Below are 17,472 nucleotides of genomic sequence, written 5' to 3'. Positions count from 1 at the left end.
ATTCCTGGTGAGGGGTTGAGCAAATTATTTAATTTACAACAAATCGTTGTCTTTGAAGAATTTATTTAACAAAAGAGAATGCATAATCATTTCCACAGTCTAGGTTTTTATGTTTTTGGCGAACAGACATCCTCTCTCAGCCTTGAATGAACATTCCAGGAGAGGAACAACAAGAGGGGGAAAACATCAAAACAATCTCACAGCTCTGACCTAAACCCTAGTAAATGTGGACAAACTAACATAAGTAGTATAGGAGAGGAAAGGTTAAGGATAAAAACACAATACATATATCTATAAGCCATAATGACAATAGTAATAATATTAAAAGATCATACATAAAAAGATTAAATGTAAGAGGACACAATTTTCTGCCATAACAAAAATAAATGTACAAGATTTGTCATTTACAAAGTGCAAGGCTACATGACAAAATTAAATTGGTAGTTCCTTCGTATAAAATACACAAAATATGAATTGCTCAGACTGCTGAAACTTTCAAATCCTTGCTAAAAACCCATCTCTATTCTTTAGCCTTCAAAAAGAGTTGAGTATTGACATTAGTGTCCTTTTCTACTTTGTATGTTGTGTATATTATTTATTGTATATTCTGAACCTGTAAAGCACTTTGGTCAACTAGGGTTGTTTTTAAATGTGCTATATAAATAAAATTGAATTGACAGGATGAGTTCTGGATGAGCAGTGTTTGGGTCCAGAATGAGAGGAGTGTAGGAGACCATGTCCTTCATCTTGTTCCAGATGTTGAAGGCCAGGTTGCCCAGGTGTTTGGCCTGGTCTATCAGAGCTCCTGAGGGCAGCTGTGGATCATCCAGCAGGGGGCGCTGCTGGACTCTTTCCACTGCAGCCTTGTAGTTGAGCAGGAATGAGACGTCTTCAGCTCTCAGCTCCTCCTCTGTGGCTCTGACTGTGTCTGAAAGAGCTGCTATCTCTCTGCTCAGAGCCTCCATCTTCTCCTTCATCATCTGACTGTAACTGTCCTCCCTCAGTCGAAGTCACAGCTTTGTAATGAAGGTAAATCTTACCGTCTTGTCTGTCGCTGCGTCTCGTCTCACTGAGAACTGAACAGGAACAAACTGTGTCCCTGTTTGTTTGAGGTGAGTCAGGTGAGGGGCGGAGCTTTGTCAGGCCACTGATGTGTTTCATCTTAAAGGGAACAGATGCTGAATATGATGAATATTAACCATCACACTGAGATCAACCATCATTATGTCAACAGAGAAAAATGAAAACGTGGCATCACTGTTAACATCTGTTCTATAACCCTGTTTCCAAAAAAGTTGGCATGTCAACTTTCATGGAAAGAGCACCAAGGCAACACAAATTAATTTTCACTGTTGTTTCTGTGATTGTTTTACTCAGTTTAAAATCATTTTAAAGACAATAATTGCACCGTTGCACCTGTCCTACCAGTAAGAACATATGAGTAGTTTAATTTACTTTACAAAATAAGCAGTTAGACAAAGATAAAACATAAGTAATGAAAGTGGACAAAGTGCAAGAAATAAATATACATGAGAGTAAATAACAAACTTAATAAGTCAAAGTTTAGATCTCTTACTGTGAAGCTATGTTGACGCTTGTTCATCAAATATAAATCGATTTGGATGAAAGCGTCCATCAAATGAATAAATTTAAATATAGTTGTCTTTCTTATAAAATCTCTTTTGGATGTTGTGGTTATATTGTTATACTTTTCTAATGTGTTACAATTAACATATATAGAACCCGAAAGCAGACTCAAAGTTATAATAAAAGATTTATTGTATAGAGAGCTAGGATATTGCAGTGGAGGGCAGAGGGTGGGAGGCCGTGTGTGAGGGAGACTGAAACTAGCTTGGGTCGCTGGAGTTGATATGTGAAGGCAAGTTTAGAGCCTGAAACACAAAGAGAGATGGTATTAAACAGGAAATTCACTAGAAAGAACAGGAAGAAGGCCTTCGAGGTAACTTCTACAGAAGCTGACTGAACAATCTGGCGCCGAGTGATCGGGGTAGATACGATGCAACAAAATGAGCTTGATGAGAGGCAGCCAGGTGACCATGATACTAATTGTTTTCAGATGATCAGAGATTGACCTAATTGACCTGATCTATTATTTCTATGAAATGTTGTTTTTAAAAATGTTTACCACATATTATACTGAATTTATTATAAGATGTTATTATACCATGTAATAATAGAATAGGTACCCAGTAGTGAAATAATATATACAGTATCAAATCTAGCCATGAACAAAGTCTTGACTTTACCCAACGAAGGTTTAAATCAAGGGCAACTGGACTTGGTTGAAGCTACTGGAAGACGTTTCGTCCCTCATCCAAAGGACTTCTTCAGTTCTGACTGACTGGCAGGGAAACTCAGCTATTTAACCTCAGTGGGGTCGTTGGCCCGGGTCATCGATACCGCTGGTTCGTTAGTGTTCCTTGTTGCTGTGACGACAGTCGTTACGGTCGTTAAGACTACCTGTGGCCGAGACTGAACGACCATCGTTGGTATCTTCACCTGAGGCCAATAGGTTACGTTTGTTGAGTTTCCTGGGAAGTGATGAAAGGACAGCATTGTAAGTGGGGGATAAGTGGTGGCGTAGACCCCCTCCTCTGTTCAATGACGGCTTCTCGACCCTGGTGTAGATGCTTCCTTGACACCTCTTTCAAACCGTCCATCTTCTCTGTCTAAAATGTGCACCTGGTGGTCCTCAAACGAGTGTCCTCTGTCCTTCAGATGTAAGTAGACTGCAGAGTCTTGACCTGAGGAGTTGGCCCTTCTGTGTTGAGCCATGCGTTTGTGTCGTGGTTGTTTAGTCTCCCCAATATACAGGTCTGTGCATTCCTCACTGCATTGGACCGCATACACTATCTTGACTTTACGCGATGCTGGTCCTGGTGTACGGACCAGGCACGGACTGTGAATAATTTGCAGTCTCTTTAGGCCCGCACAGTGGACTTTGTGGCTGAGGAACAACACCTTGCGTTACATCAGGTTTCATAAATCTGCACCTTTTAGTCTTTTAGCACCTCCTGAAGTGCATCCAGGGCTGAATCCACATGTATCCACATGGCCCATTTACTGGTAGGTTGCCTGGGTAGACCAAACGGCACTGTGGGAGCATGCAAGAAAGAACCTACTTCGTCAGCTATTTACAGGTAGTGCTGTACTGATCAGACTAGAACAGCAAAATGTCTATGAAGGTTCTCAGTCATCCAGGTCATAGTTATCCAACGAAGGTTAAAAATCAAGGGCAACTGGACTTGGTTGAAGATACTGGAAGACGTTTCGTCCCTCATCCAAAGGACTTCTTGATTTTAACCTTCGTTGGCTATAACAGCAAAGTGTATACTTTGTGTAATCTATTATTAAAAGCACGCGTTATGCAGAACAGTGTTGTCATATCAAATATTATTAAATATATTAGATTATTATCACCTCAGCATGAACATTTAAGCAGCACCTGACTGTTAAATGTACTCAAATATTTCCGTCTGAAACGTAGTGAAGAACGAGGAGTTGAGTAAATATCCTTTCCACCTCTGATTTTTACAACAACTTCTTCAAATTCATGTTATTTGTCAGACTCTTTGGTAAAGTCTGTGCTGTGTTTTAGATGTTAAAGTGTGTTTTCTACTCGTCCTCGTCTTCCTCCATCTGTCTGTGGGTGTCTCTGAGCTCCCACAGCTCCCAGTCAGGCCCTCCCCTCTGTCTGTGGAGCCACGGCGACACACGGCTTCCCACACTTCTTCATCCCGCACACACAAAAGAAGTGTGTCTGTTCCCACAATGCCTCTGGGTTACCGCTCCATCTGGGTCCAGAAGTGCACTCAGACCAGGGCAACAGAAAGAAACCACACAGTACCTCTGTGGTGTATTTCTTTACCAAAGATGTAGAATGTTCATTCAGTAATAGTGAGTTAATACTTAATTTTATGAGTCCTGCAACTTTTAAAAATAACTTCAGAGGAAAAACGTTGTTATTTAAATCACTTATTTTGTATAAACACCCCAAAAATATTCATTTTACTGCAATTTGACACATCAATTAATCAACAAATCATTTCAGCTGATATTCTCAGACAGGAAGTTCAGATTGAGTTATTATTGGAGTTTATTGCTGGATTGATCTGTAGACAGATGAAACACAGTAAGCTGTGGGAGTGTTTCTGATAATAATCTCAATAAAGTTCAGTATTTTTATTTGGAACAGATCTGCCACGTCCCTCACTCTGTGTTTTAGCAGAAACTTATTATTTCCCTTAAATGCTGAAGATGTCATCTTGTGTGAGCTGATGTGTTTTGAGTTTTAATAAATTCGATGAGAGCTCTGAGAGCGAGCGGGCCTCACGGCTCGGAAAACTTTCCCAGGGAATATTTCCTGCATCTCTTTGACATCTGGCCCCACGAACAACATCCCACCTGCTCCGTGCGACGGCCCCTCCATTCAGTCCATTGTCCCCCAGCTGCCAGCCTCCCGATTGGCCGAGAGCGCGGGATGAGCTGCATAAATGCAGAGTGGAGCTGCAGCCGTGAACAGAGACGTCCTCTGAACCTTCAGGAAGAAGACAGGAAGCTGTTTGTGAAACGGACCAGCTGGAGATGGCTCAGTATCTGGACTTGGCTCTGCACGGCAGCGTGAAGGAACAGCTGTTCAGGTGAGTTAAGGATTTAGATGAAGACATAACATTTAATCCAGAAACCCTCCCACAGTCTGTGACAGCCCGTGTTAATGAAGGCTCTCTGTCTCTCAGGTGTAAACTCCACCTGTTGGAGAGGAAGTGCAGCAGCGGGGTGGAGAGGCTGAAGGCTCTGATTGGAGAACACCTGCAGAACGGGACCCCCGTGTCAGACCTCCTGGACAGAACCGTGTCCTTCCTCACGCTGAGAAAAGCTCTGCTGTCACACAGCGGATACTCCAAATACTCACGGGACATTTTACGTCTGTTTCCTGACGCAGAGGAAGACGTGGCTCCGCTCTGCTTTTAAAGAAGAACAACAGACTCTGTGGAACTGCACTCTGTTTCTGTTTTCTGGAAATCTAAATAATTTAGAAATGCATTATATGCATTTCAATAAGCAGTTGTGCTGCTGTACAATTAAAAACATGGATAACAAGCTTTTTATATACTGCTCTGACACACCAGACCTGGTGCAAATTATAACAGAAAATACTTTTGTTTAATTGTTTTTACACCCCTGTGCTTAGTGGATGTCATTAAAACCAGCATTATTTGAACCAGGTCTGTGCGGAGCAGAAAAGGCTTCGACTCCTCGGCTGCATGAAAGTTGAGTGCTGGACACTTTTATAGTCATTGAATTATTAAAACTGACATTGATTCAGCTGATATTTGTTGGCAGGAATCAGTGAACTCGTACTTTATTTACTCTTTAATTAAAAGGGGAATGATGATTCGTTTATCTAAACATATTGTTTAATTTGATTTTGCTTTAATTCTTGATGATGGTTTCACTTGTGTACCAGAATCTGTGTGTGTGTTCATGTTAAAAATAAAACATTTTCACCGTTACTCTTTTTGTACTGAGTTTGGTTTGTCAGACAGAAGCAGAAATGATGTTTCTGACAACTGGGAAATAACACAAAGAACATGTTTTGTCAGATACAAAAGCAGGTCTATCAGCAAGTGTTTTAATTGTATTGTTCTAAAGAAGTTTAGCAACCAGTTTTCAGTGGAGCAGAGAAGTGCTGCTGGTTACAAACATGCTGAAGATAAAGAGCCTCAAAAACATTTCACTAAATACTGTCGGACGCTGAAGGAGTTATTAGAAACTCTCTTATATATCTGAATGTTGAGCTTTCTGCTGTCGGGGTGGCGATGGAACAATGGATAAGACTATGCCTTTGGTGTACGGCACCTGGCTTTAATCCCCCACTGTGACACATCCACTAATGTGTCCCTGAGCGAGACACTTAACCCCTAGTTGCTCCAGAGGCGTGTGACCTCTGACATATTTATATAACTGTAAGTTGCTTTGGATAAAAGTGTCAGCTAATTGAATAAAGGTAAATTAACATTTCTTTACTTGTTGTAACAAAGCCATGTGAGGCTTACCTGCACTGTGCTGCTGAAGGAAACAAACAAACAAAGGTGAATAAAGAGAAACCAAACTCAGATTTTAAAGGATCCACATCAGAACGGCCCAACGTCTGACTGAACTCTGATGAAAGTCAAACAGAAACTATAATTATGCCACTGACCATGTTTATTTTATTGTTTATTGCACTTTTTCTTTGCTGAGACGTCCTTTTGCACTTTTTAAAATTACGGTTACGGTACCAAACAAAAACTTTTTTATCACATGACTATAAATATCTCTCATCAGCTGTGCGAGCAGTGAGTGAAAAAAGGGAGGGAAAAGCAGCCAATGAGCTTCTTTCCCTCCAGATGGTCGACGACGTTCTCCAGAGTTAATGGCCACCACAAAAGCTCCATTCATCAGAGGTCAGTGTGGGAAACATCTGCTGCATCAGCTCACTGTGAAACACTCGGCTGCTGTTTAGAAAGTAACTGAGAACATTTACACAACCTAGTGCAATTTAGAGATTCATGTGCTTTACTTCAGTTTTTAAATTTCCTTCTACTTTCTGCTCCACTACATCTCAGAGGGAAACATTGTGCTTTTTACTGCTCTATATTTATTTAACAGGTCTACTTTCTAGTTATTTTTTAGATTACGATTTTACAAAATAAAACACATTATTAAAAAATTCTTAGTTTTTTAGCAGTTCCATACAATTATATGATTTCCATGAGCTGTACGCCTTAATCATTAAAACAAAAAAGCAAATACTTAATTTTATGTGTTATAAAACTAGAGTATATGAAAGTTTCACTTCACATTTATTCATTTAGCTGACGCTTTTATCCAGAGCGACTTACAATAGCTACATACGTCAGAGGTCAGGTCACACGCCTCTAGGAGTTAAGTGTCTCTTGCTCAGGAACACAATGGTGAATGGGTCACAGTGGAAATCTCTCACACCAAAGGCATGTGTCTTATCCACTGCGCCATGACCACCCCTGACCACTTTTTAAATTAAATTACTTTATTTACGTGAAAAAATGAACTTGGCCACGATATTCTAACTTTCTGAGACGCACCTGTATACATCTTTCACAGTCTCCGTCCTCTCCAGGCACATTTCTCCCCAGACCCCTTCATTGCCTTTTTCCATCTGTCCACCAGGTGGAACACTTTCCCTCCATCACCTCATTGTCACACACACACACACACACCTGTTCCCACTTCCCTCAGCTGCTCTGCAGGTGCTTGGCCTTCCTCACCTGCATCTCATTCCCTCGTCAGCCTCTCAGTAAACACACCGGATCAGCTGTTACTTTGCTGTGTTTCTGTCTCGCCTTGTGAGTTTGTCATTTCAAACTTACTTTGGCAATATGTTCCTGCTCCTGTTAAAGCCGCTAAAGTCTTAATGAATTCGAGAGACAGAAAGAGAGAAAACACCTCTGCATCAAAATCAGACATGAAACCTTCCTACAACCAAAGAAACTGGAGGGATTATTTCTGTTTTTAGAGCTAAATACTGACTTATAATTTAAGTATTTCCATTTTCTACTACTTTCTACTTCTACTCCACTACATCTCAGAGGGAACTATTTTAGTTTTTACTGCAAGGAAGTCAATGAAAATACATTTGGCCTGCACCAATTCTGTGAGTATTATTTATTTAACTTTATTTCACCTTTGGAGAATTGTATGTGTTTCAGATCCAATAAATAGTTTTGTCAAATTCAGAGAAAATCTCCTTATGGTCTGCAAGCGTCTGCACTGAAAATAAATCCTCTGTAAGTAGAAAACAAAGAAAGTGGGCCGAGCCACACAACACTACTCCACCCGTGATGTGTGTGTCGGTAACTCTCCTGCTGCTGTTGTGATGTTAGATATAGCAGCAGCAGCAGGAGAGTCCCGCTGGAGCTGCTGGCTCTGGGACCATTTATTTATTTTGCTTATGTTGATAAATTCTGTCATTCTCTATTTATTTTGACATTGTGCTTGAATTTCATTGTTAAAATTCACAATGTAATGCTGATATACTGAGCTGAAATGTATTAAATAATGTTTCTGCTGCTAATATTAATATTATACGGTGTGACCTGATTACAGTAAAGTACAGAGGTTATCACGTGTGGCGGTGCAGGGGCAGCTTTAACTACATGATGGGGGTGGGGAGGTGGAAGTGTGCCGTCTCCCCTGAGAGAGACCGACTACAATAACGAGAATAATGAGCACCACATGTATCACGACACCAGAAGTCGACTGCTGATGTTTGATAAATGATAAACTCATCAGTGTTCAGCTACTCTGCAAATAATATCAATCATAGGGGATCAATAAATGCACAAAGTATTTTGACACTTAGTGGTTATTGTCCATGTTATAATTAATTACAACAGCTTTTCTTGACTTTTAAATTTTGCTAAAACATACAGTATGTGTGATCCTGTTTGTGATTTATATTATATATTTATATACATTGTTTTTGTAAATTTCTACAGTGTATTCAGGATTTCTTGGCTGTCGTACTTCCATTTTTCTATTACTTTATATTCTGTTATTCACCACAACACAGAGGTAAATTCTTGTATTTGAAATCTGTTTCAGTAGGCTTCGAGGCCACAGAGCGTGTAACCTGACCTGGCGTCAGTGTGTTGTGAGTCCAGCATGTGTCTTATCTTTATGACTTTAGGGGCCCTTATCAGGCTGCTGTCTGAGCCGCTGCACATCTGCAGCAGCCTGATCACAGCAGACAGCAGGAAGGTTCCCAGGTAATAAAAGTGTGTCGGCTCTGCAGCAGCACTCCCTCCGCCGAGCCGCCGTGAGGCCACTTAACCATGAGATAATTGATGCCTCTCTCCTATTGTTGTGTGAGCCTCGCCCACTGGCCTCAGAGTGTGGGAAAGCTAATCCTGCCTGGGACTCATGGCTTTGTAATGCTAATGTGGGCCTATAAATAGAGGAGAGGGCTCCTCAGCCACATCACAGCTCGCTCTGCTCTCCCACAGAAGCTCTGCTCTCCACCAGAATGGCTCCAACCAACACCAACAGAGACTCTCCCGTCTCCATGCTCTCCACCAAAGACAGACACAAAGTAAGTCCTGCTTCTCATTCGGTCTGCTGAGCCGCTGAGCTCCTTCTCTCTCTCTCTCTCTCTCTCTGTGTGGCCCGAATGTTCTGAATGTGATCCTGACCGAGCTTCTTGTTGTGTTCCCCAGATGAGGAAACCAGCTGTGGAGAAGATGCGCAGAGATCGCATCAACAGCTGCATCGAGCAGCTCAAGGTCCTGCTGGAGAAGGAGTTCCACAAACAGGATCCCAACGCCAAGCTGGAGAAGGCCGACGTCCTGGAGATGACGGTGGTGTTCCTGAAGCAGCAGCTGCAGCCTCAGAGCCCGGCCGCTCGCTCGGCTCACGGCGACGGCTACTCCCACTGCTGGAAGGAGACGCTGCACTTCCTGTCCGCCAGCTCCCTGAAGGAAGTGACGCTGCCGCACCTCCGGTACCTCCACAGAGCCGGGCAGGACGCCGGGCCCACGCCGGCCCTCTCCTCCCACAGCCACATCCGGGCTGCGGGGAAGCAGCTGCCCAGCTCTGACAGAGCCGTGTGGAGGCCGTGGTAGAAGCTGCGCTCACTCTGGACCACACCGATGGATGTTCACCATCAGGGAGCCTGTATGGGATATTTCTAAACTCACTTAATGCTTTGTTGCTTCAGAGTCTCTGGAGCTGCTGCGTCTTTACAATGTAAAACTGTTTGACTCCTGTGGAGTCGACTTTATTATATTCTGATACTGAATCAATGTTTGCGTCCTGTAGTGGAGGAGAGTCCTCCGGGTCGGTTTGACTTGTCACCTTTTATAAAGGAAACTTGAATATATTTTCTTATGTGGCATCGAGCCTCAATTATATTTGCCTGCTGATATTTGAATAAATTCATTCTAAATCTTGAAACCTTGAGTTATTGTCCTTTTTTGCATTTTAATTCCAGATGTTGAACATAATTTATTCATGATACAACACCAGTTGGTGATCATACAGTATGTAACTTAGCTGTAACAGAATCTTTATATGCCTTCCAGGTGTTCATTTAAAAATAAATGGTAAACATAACATGTATACTTATACTAATACAGTTAGGAGGTACTGCAGTTACTTTGTAGATAAAACATTTTAAATACTTCACACACAGTATTTATCTTATATTGAGTATTTAAACTCTTATTTTGTAAAATTCAATTCATCCTGTTTTAATTTAATTTTTATATGTCGCACACGATGAAATAATCTCAGACTTTTAAAAACGTATTTTGAGAGAAAAATACTTTTAGGACTCCCTAACTGATCAATAATGACTCATTAAGATGGAGAGCAGATATCAGATTAGATGTAAAGTAGTAAATATGAACTCCGCCCTGAGCTGCTAACAACCAGATGCTGCTTGTTAAAACAGAGGTGATAATAATCCAAAATAATATATGTGAATACATTTTATACTTGCTGATCGAACTTCTGTACTTTTGCTAAGTAAAACTTTGAATGCATGCCTTTTACTTGAAATGTAGTATTTTACATTATGGAAAGCATCTTGTACACTTCTGCCGCCACTGTTCAACTGCATAAAACGTATTAAAACTAGTTGTAGTATTTATAAACTTCTCCCACTACTGGAGGACCTTTAATCTTCAGAAACACATCAAATCTTAGAAATGAAACATTTATAATAAATGCGGCAGAGTAGAAGCAGAAAGTATCGTAAATTGAAAATACTCAAAATGTTTTAAAATATTTTGTGTGCCCTCATTGATGGACAAAATAACAGAAACACCTCTCAGTATGACATGATACAGTTTAACAGCAGCACACACTGCATCCTGCAACACCTCTAAGACACCTGTACCTGTAATATTGTAATACTGATATTTTACTAATGTTTGATTGACTAATCAGATGAATTTCCTCATGCAGAGCAGCTTCTAACCGGCCAGCTGTGAATCCAGATAGATGGATGGATGATCCAAATGAATAAACAACACAACATGTGTATTCACATATTTAGAGCGTTGCCTGTAAATCGGATTGCGTGCCGTCACACGTGGTGTGTGCGTGCGTCCGAGCGCGTGCTGTGTGCGCGCTGGCCTCTGACTGGTCGGCTCTGTCAGCTCTGGTTTCATCAGCAGCTGCAGGGCGTCTCCCCTGTGTGGAGTCTGCCGCTCCACAGCTTTCCCACACTCCTCTGCCTTTCTCCCCTTCATCCCCGGGACAAAGGAAGTGTGCCGTGTTAAATTATCCCCCCCCCAACCCATAATGGTGAGAACCCTCCTGACCCTGCCCCCGGCCCCCCCTCCTCCATGCTCACTAATCTGCCTCCAGATCTGGAGGGAAGAGCTGGTCATTTATCAGGTTGTTTTCTCTCATCATGTGTGTAGTTTTTGGGTCCTCATCATGTTTCAGAAGAACAAATTATGAAGTCTGTGCAAAAATATCTTTATATGAATTCATGTGTCTAAAATTATATGTTTTTTTCAGCACGTTTCGAAAAATAATTTACAAACTGTGTTACAGAAAGTCATAAAACCCAAACAAAATGCAGTGGAAGAAGTACACAGATGTTCTACTTTAAGTACCAGTACAACAATGTAAAATACAAGTTCAGGTGCTGCGTTTCAAATCTTATATATTGGTATTAGCAGCTAAATGTTCATGTGGATTGTTCTTGTCTACCTGCTTTCTTTTAAATCAAGTAGTCGATTCTAAACTGTACCTGAGTACAATGTCGTAGTATTGGTTGGGGTATCTATTTTATGCTACTTTAGAATTCTTTTACAGTATTTGAAATCTGTAGCACAGCTGTAAGATTAAAGTGTAGTACAGTACACAGTAGAAATACAGCGTTTAAAAAACTAAATTCAGTGGTGGGACAAATACTTAGATATTTGACTTAATTAACTATTAAATTACTAGTATTATAAAATACCTGCTGACTGTAGTATTTTTACACATTTGGAAGTCTGTGTAGTACACAGTACACTGGTGTGGGACACAGTACTTCAGTGTAGTACACAGTGAGCCGCACAGTTTTCTCTTTGAAGCAGTTTTACTTCCTGTAATCACACCTGTGTGGAGGCGTGGGAATCCTCTGCCCTGCGTCTGATGTCAGCAGGTGCAAGTCGGGCTGCAGGTGTGTTCTCCCAGGTGAGAGCGCACACTGAGCAAACACACACACACACACACACACACAGGTAAGGACACACAATGCAACACAATAACACTTCATTGTCTATTTATACACACATGACTGAGGGAATTAGTTTTGTCGGTTTTTATCAGAAAATCTAATGATTGTATTTCATTTTTTGTCCAACCAAGATACTTCAAGTATAAAAAACAGACAGGAGCTTTTTAAAAATATGTAAGTAAAGGTAAATAGCACTCGCCTCCCCCCAATAATGTTCATACCGTCCTTTACTCTAGGCTGATGATGCAGTCTGCTTCATAATGACAGAACTTTGTTTTAAAAAACTGTTGGAAAAACGAAATATTAAACATGTAACAAAGCTTTTCATGCTGTTACTGGGTGAAGTGTAACTAGCTATAATCAATAAATAAATAAAAATGTCTGTTTTATTATGATTATTCTGTAACAATGCATCAACTTTTATGGAATTTACAATAATCATTATGTTTTGCATATAAAGTAGAAGTATATTGTACCTCAAACATGTACTTAAGTAGCCTACAGTACTTGAGAAAATGCATTTAGTTATTCCACCACTACTTTTAACTAATGTCAATTTAAAAATACTTTTTATGTAGTAATTTCCCCCAAATTGTTGTTTGTTCCTTCAGACTGAAGCTTCAGAGCAGCAAACGCTCACATATTAACATAAAGTCTGAAGCTTGTTAGTTTGGTTGAATTTAAACGCATCCACTGAGGAAGATTCAAGGTTTTCAGGCTCTTAATTCAGATTTGGATCACGTCTGTTAAAGAAGCTCCTCCTGCCCCGACCAAGAACTCACGTAGCCTGAAACGTCGTGCAGGTTTTCACAGATCATGTTTGTTTTGAAGCTCGTAAAGTGAGACGTGCTTGTAATTTCTTCAGTTACGTGTGTGTTTGCCCGGAGGCGTCTGTAACAGAGCGAATGTTTAACCTTTAATGTTTAGTCAAACACAGGAGCACTTTCACTGCAAGACTCATCCCTCAAAGTCACTCCTGCCTGTGGCCATCACACTCTTTGGCTCCTCCCTCAGAGTCAGACCCTCTTTAGTCATTAACTGAACCTTGAAAGTGTAATATAATAATAATAATAAAATAATAATAATCTTTAATTGTAGAGCACTTTTCAAAAACAAGTTACAAAGTGCTTTAACAAGTGTAAAGACAATAATACCCAAAAAAAACAATACATGATAAAAGCAAGAAAACACTAAAAAGATACTAAATAAAATACACGTGCAATACTCGCCCAATACTGCAAATTTATAAGGATTTAAATCCATTTCAGCTCTCATCATCATCAGTACTCATTATTATTACTTCTAACTTACTACTTATTAATTTCGCTTCTGTCATATACGCTGTAAAAAAAATGTACACACTCTGTTAATATTTATATTTTCTTCTTGCCAACACTTTTATTATTATTTCTTCCTCTTTAATGCCTTGGTTAGCAACTGTAATAAACCAATTTATTGATTTGTTTGGTTGTTAATGCAGCCATTCCCCTAATCCAGGACAATAAAGGAACTTTCACTTTTTATTTTATTTGACCTTTATTTAACCAGGTGTGTCCCACTGAGGTCGGACTCCTGTCTTGTGAGCAGCTGTGAACAGTAACTAAGTACATTTACTCGAGTACTGCACTTAAGTACAAAGTCGGATTTTTACACACAAAACATATGAAGAGATTAAAATATATGATGTTTTGTTATAAATTAAACTCCCCAACAGTTTGTACAAGTACAGCTGAAACGATTAGTTGATTGACAGAAATTAAAAATAATTTTAAATTTTTAAAACAGCTACTTTTGTACTTCGAAGAATTTTAAATTGAAGACTTGTCTTTTTAAGACGTTTCCGCCATTAACTGACTGAACTGACCCTCCAAACTGACAATAACCTGGAGGTACAACCCCCCCCCCCCCCCCCCCCCCCCCCCCGCCGCCGCCGCCGCCAACACACAGATTCATAACAATTGTTTTTATCACAATGAGCCTCGTCCTGGTTGACTGGTGTGGGAAACAAGGAAGCCCTCTAAACCCACGAGACTCTGCACCTCCTGTTATCATTGATTAATGAGAGAGAAGCCCGATCAATGTCTCTCTTATCGCACTCAGCAGCAGATTTACTCTTTCTGTCCTCATGTTTTATGGAGATAATAATGATCTCTGCTCACAGCAGCTCGCAACCTCACAATCGATCACTCAAATGTTTTCAGTGAAAGAAAATAACAAAATGCAAGAAAACAGAAAATCATTTGCAAAAGAATTGAATTTTATTTTGAAAATTTCTCTTTTGAGATTACAAGCTCTCATTTTAACTCGGCTTTAACTTTTCCACAGGAAAAACGTTTCACATTCAATCACTTCAACAAGTAATTAGAGCGAACACGCAGTGTCGACGATTAATTTCACAGCACAATAATGCCTCTTTTGGAACAGCTGAGGTCCCAACAGAGCCTTTACAAAAGGCATTCAGTCAGTACAGAACCACATCATTAAACCACACTAACAGAGTGTTAGCTTAGCAAACATCAAGACAACGTCTCTACAAACAATCCTCTGAGCAAACGGAGGATTCGTGAAGTCAAAGTGCTTCAAACTGAACCGCTGCCAACAACAGGAAAACACTTTCTTCAATATGAAGAAACCTAAAAGTCATTTCCACTCTTTCTTTGAGACAGTATAAAAATGATAAGACAATAAACAGGGAAAGATCCGTTGAATAAATGAGGCGGAGGTCAGTCTCCTACAGGCTCCCTGATGGTGAACATCCATCGGTGTGGTCCAGAGTGAGCGCAGCTTCTACCACGGCCTCCACACGGCTCTGTCAGAGCTGGGCAGCTGCTTCCCCGCAGCCCGGATGTGGCTGTGGGAGGAGAGGGCCGGCGTGGGCCCGGCGTCCTGCCCGGCTCTGTGGAGGTACCGGAGGTGCGGCAGCGTCACTTCCTTCAGGGAGCTGGCGGACAGGAAGTGCAGCGTCTCCTTCCAGCAGTGGGAGTAGCCGTCGCCGTGAGCCGAGCGAGCGGCCGGGCTCTGAGGCTGCAGCTGCTGCTTCAGGAACACCACCGTCATCTCCAGGACGTCGGCCTTCTCCAGCTTGGCGTTGGGATCCTGTTTGTGGAACTCCTTCTCCAGCAGGACCTTGAGCTGCTCGATGCAGCTGTTGATGCGATCTCTGCGCATCTTCTCCACAGCTGGTTTCCTCATCTGGGGAACACAACAAGAAGCTCGGTCAGGATCACATTCAGAACATTCGGGCCACACAGAGAGAGAGAGAGAGAGAGAGAAGGAGCTCAGCGGCTCAGCAGACCGAATGAGAAGCAGGACTTACTTTGTGTCTGTCTTTGGTGGAGAGCATGGAGACGGGAGAGTCTCTGTTGGTGTTGGTTGGAGCCATTCTGGTGGAGAGCAGAGCTTCTGTGGGAGAGCAGAGCGAGCTGTGATGTGGCTGAGGAGCCCTCTCCTCTATTTATAGGCCCACATTAGCATTACAAAGCCATGAGTCCCAGGCAGGATTAGCTTTCCCACACTCTGAGGCCAGTGGGCGAGCTCACACAACAATAGGAGAAGGCATCAATTATCTCATGGTTAAGTGGCCTCACGGCGGCTCGGCGGAGGGAGTGCTGCTGCAGAGCCGACACACTTTTATTACCTGGGAACCTTCCTGCTGTCTGCTGTGATCAGGCTGCTGCAGATGTGCAGCGGCTCAGACAGCAGCCTGATAAGGGCCCCTAAAGTCATAAAGATAAGACACATGCTGGACTCACAACACACTGACGCCAGGTCAGGTTACACGCTCTGTGGCCTCGAAGGCTACTGATGGATTAACAGGGAATAAAACAAGCGTTTTAATATAAACCTTTAAGTTTTATTACTTAAACTGTCTAAAGTACGAGATAAGACACGTGCTTACTGGAAACACTGGATTTAAATATGAATCATTGTTTTAAATTAAACTTCCCAACAGAACACAAAGTTAACATTAAATGTTAAATAATGTGAATGAGCATCAACAAACCAATAAAATAATGCACATACAAACACCAACAGGAGCTGTTATGTTGCATGCATATTTTTATATATATCATTTATTTCTGTAGTTTAAGATTTGAAAGGTGATGCATTATTATTAAATTAAATTATATCCTTTTTAAAGTAAGGTGTTGCCAGTAAAATAAATAATAGGTGTTTAATTTCTGCTGCTTCACTTTAACTCAGAGAGAAATGGAGGGAAAAAGAAACTGTCAATTAAACACAATTATCCAGAGTCCTCTGGGAAGGCACACTTCTATTGTGTGACGCCTCCTCCTCCTCCTCTAAGAACCCCACCCCCTCCACCCCCACCTCCTCCTCCCACTCCTCCCCCTCCTCTTCTTCTTTTGCTCACCTCTTTAGGAGAATATGTAATAAATGGGAAAGAGAGTGTGGGAAAGGAGGTTGGGATCCTCACACACATCCTCCAGTCAATAGAGCGCTCCCCCCCCCCCCCGAGCCTCCCCCCTGCCTCCCCCCCTCCACAGAGACCCTTTCAACCTGCAGGATCAGATCAGAGGCTCCGCTGAGCCGGGGGACGCGTGTGGGACGTCTCCCTGTTTTCCCGCCCTCGTTCACATCAACCAAACCTCATGAGAGTTTCAGTGTGTTTATACTCATCTACTGATTACTGCACTCCCCCCCCCCCTCCTCCTCCTCCTCCCCCTCCTGCACATGTGGTTCAACACCTGCTGCCAGCGCTGTAGGAAGAAGTACTCTCACCATTTGCATAAGTAAAAGTACCCACAACTAGAATGTAATCGCTTCAGTTAAAGGTCACATGTATTATCAGCTTCATGTACTTAAAGCATCACAGGTAAACGTACACAAGTATATTGTTTAACAGGTGTTTTTAACAGGGCTTTTCAGTCCCTTTGAGATTTAGTAAGTACATGTAAAGTAGCAGTAAATTGAAATACTAACGAAAAGTACCTGAAAATTGTATGGAACCATCTACAACATATGGAAGAAAGCAGGTGTACAAGAACAATATATACTTTAAGTACATAAAGCTGAGAATAATGTACTTTTACATGGGATTTTGAAAAATGAAGGACTTTTACTTGTGATACTTGTGTATTTGTACTTTGTTATACTGATACTTTTACTGAAGTTAAGGACGCTGCTTTGTTCCAGCTTAATAAAGACAAACTAACTTATTTCATTATTCTGAACAT

At 41.4% G+C, this 17,472-nt stretch overlaps 2 protein-coding genes across 2 annotated transcripts; one reads left to right on the top strand and one right to left on the bottom strand.

Moving 5' to 3' along the window:
• Positions 1-7,392: 7,392 nt before the first annotated feature.
• LOC119886952 (transcription factor HES-5-like) lies at positions 7,393-9,993 on the top strand. Its single transcript, XM_038697961.1, has 3 exons — positions 7,393-7,696; positions 9,048-9,133; positions 9,258-9,993. Exons 2-3 carry the CDS (start codon positions 9,068-9,070, stop codon positions 9,660-9,662), a joined length of 471 nt encoding a protein of 156 aa, XP_038553889.1. The 5' UTR covers positions 7,393-7,696; positions 9,048-9,067; the 3' UTR covers positions 9,663-9,993.
• A 4,613-nt stretch (positions 9,994-14,606) lies between these two features.
• Positions 14,607-15,805, bottom strand: LOC119885431 (transcription factor HES-5-like). The gene is made up of 2 exons (XM_038695471.1): positions 15,594-15,805; positions 14,607-15,469 (listed from the first exon to the last, which is right to left on the bottom strand). The coding sequence occupies exons 1-2, from the start codon at positions 15,657-15,659 to the stop codon at positions 15,065-15,067; spliced, it is 471 nt and encodes a 156-aa protein (XP_038551399.1). The 5' UTR covers positions 15,660-15,805; the 3' UTR covers positions 14,607-15,064.
• Between the last annotated feature and the right edge of the window lie 1,667 nt (positions 15,806-17,472).

The sequence above is a fragment of the Micropterus salmoides genome, unplaced genomic scaffold, assembly GCF_014851395.1.
Source record: "Micropterus salmoides isolate LMB-PRFRI ecotype aquatic unplaced genomic scaffold, ASM1485139v1 Ms_hic_scaffold_4, whole genome shotgun sequence".
NCBI lineage: Eukaryota > Metazoa > Chordata > Actinopteri > Centrarchiformes > Centrarchidae > Micropterus > Micropterus salmoides.
The sequence above is the reverse complement of the archived record's forward strand: the minus strand, read 5'-3'. Positions and strand labels throughout refer to the sequence as shown.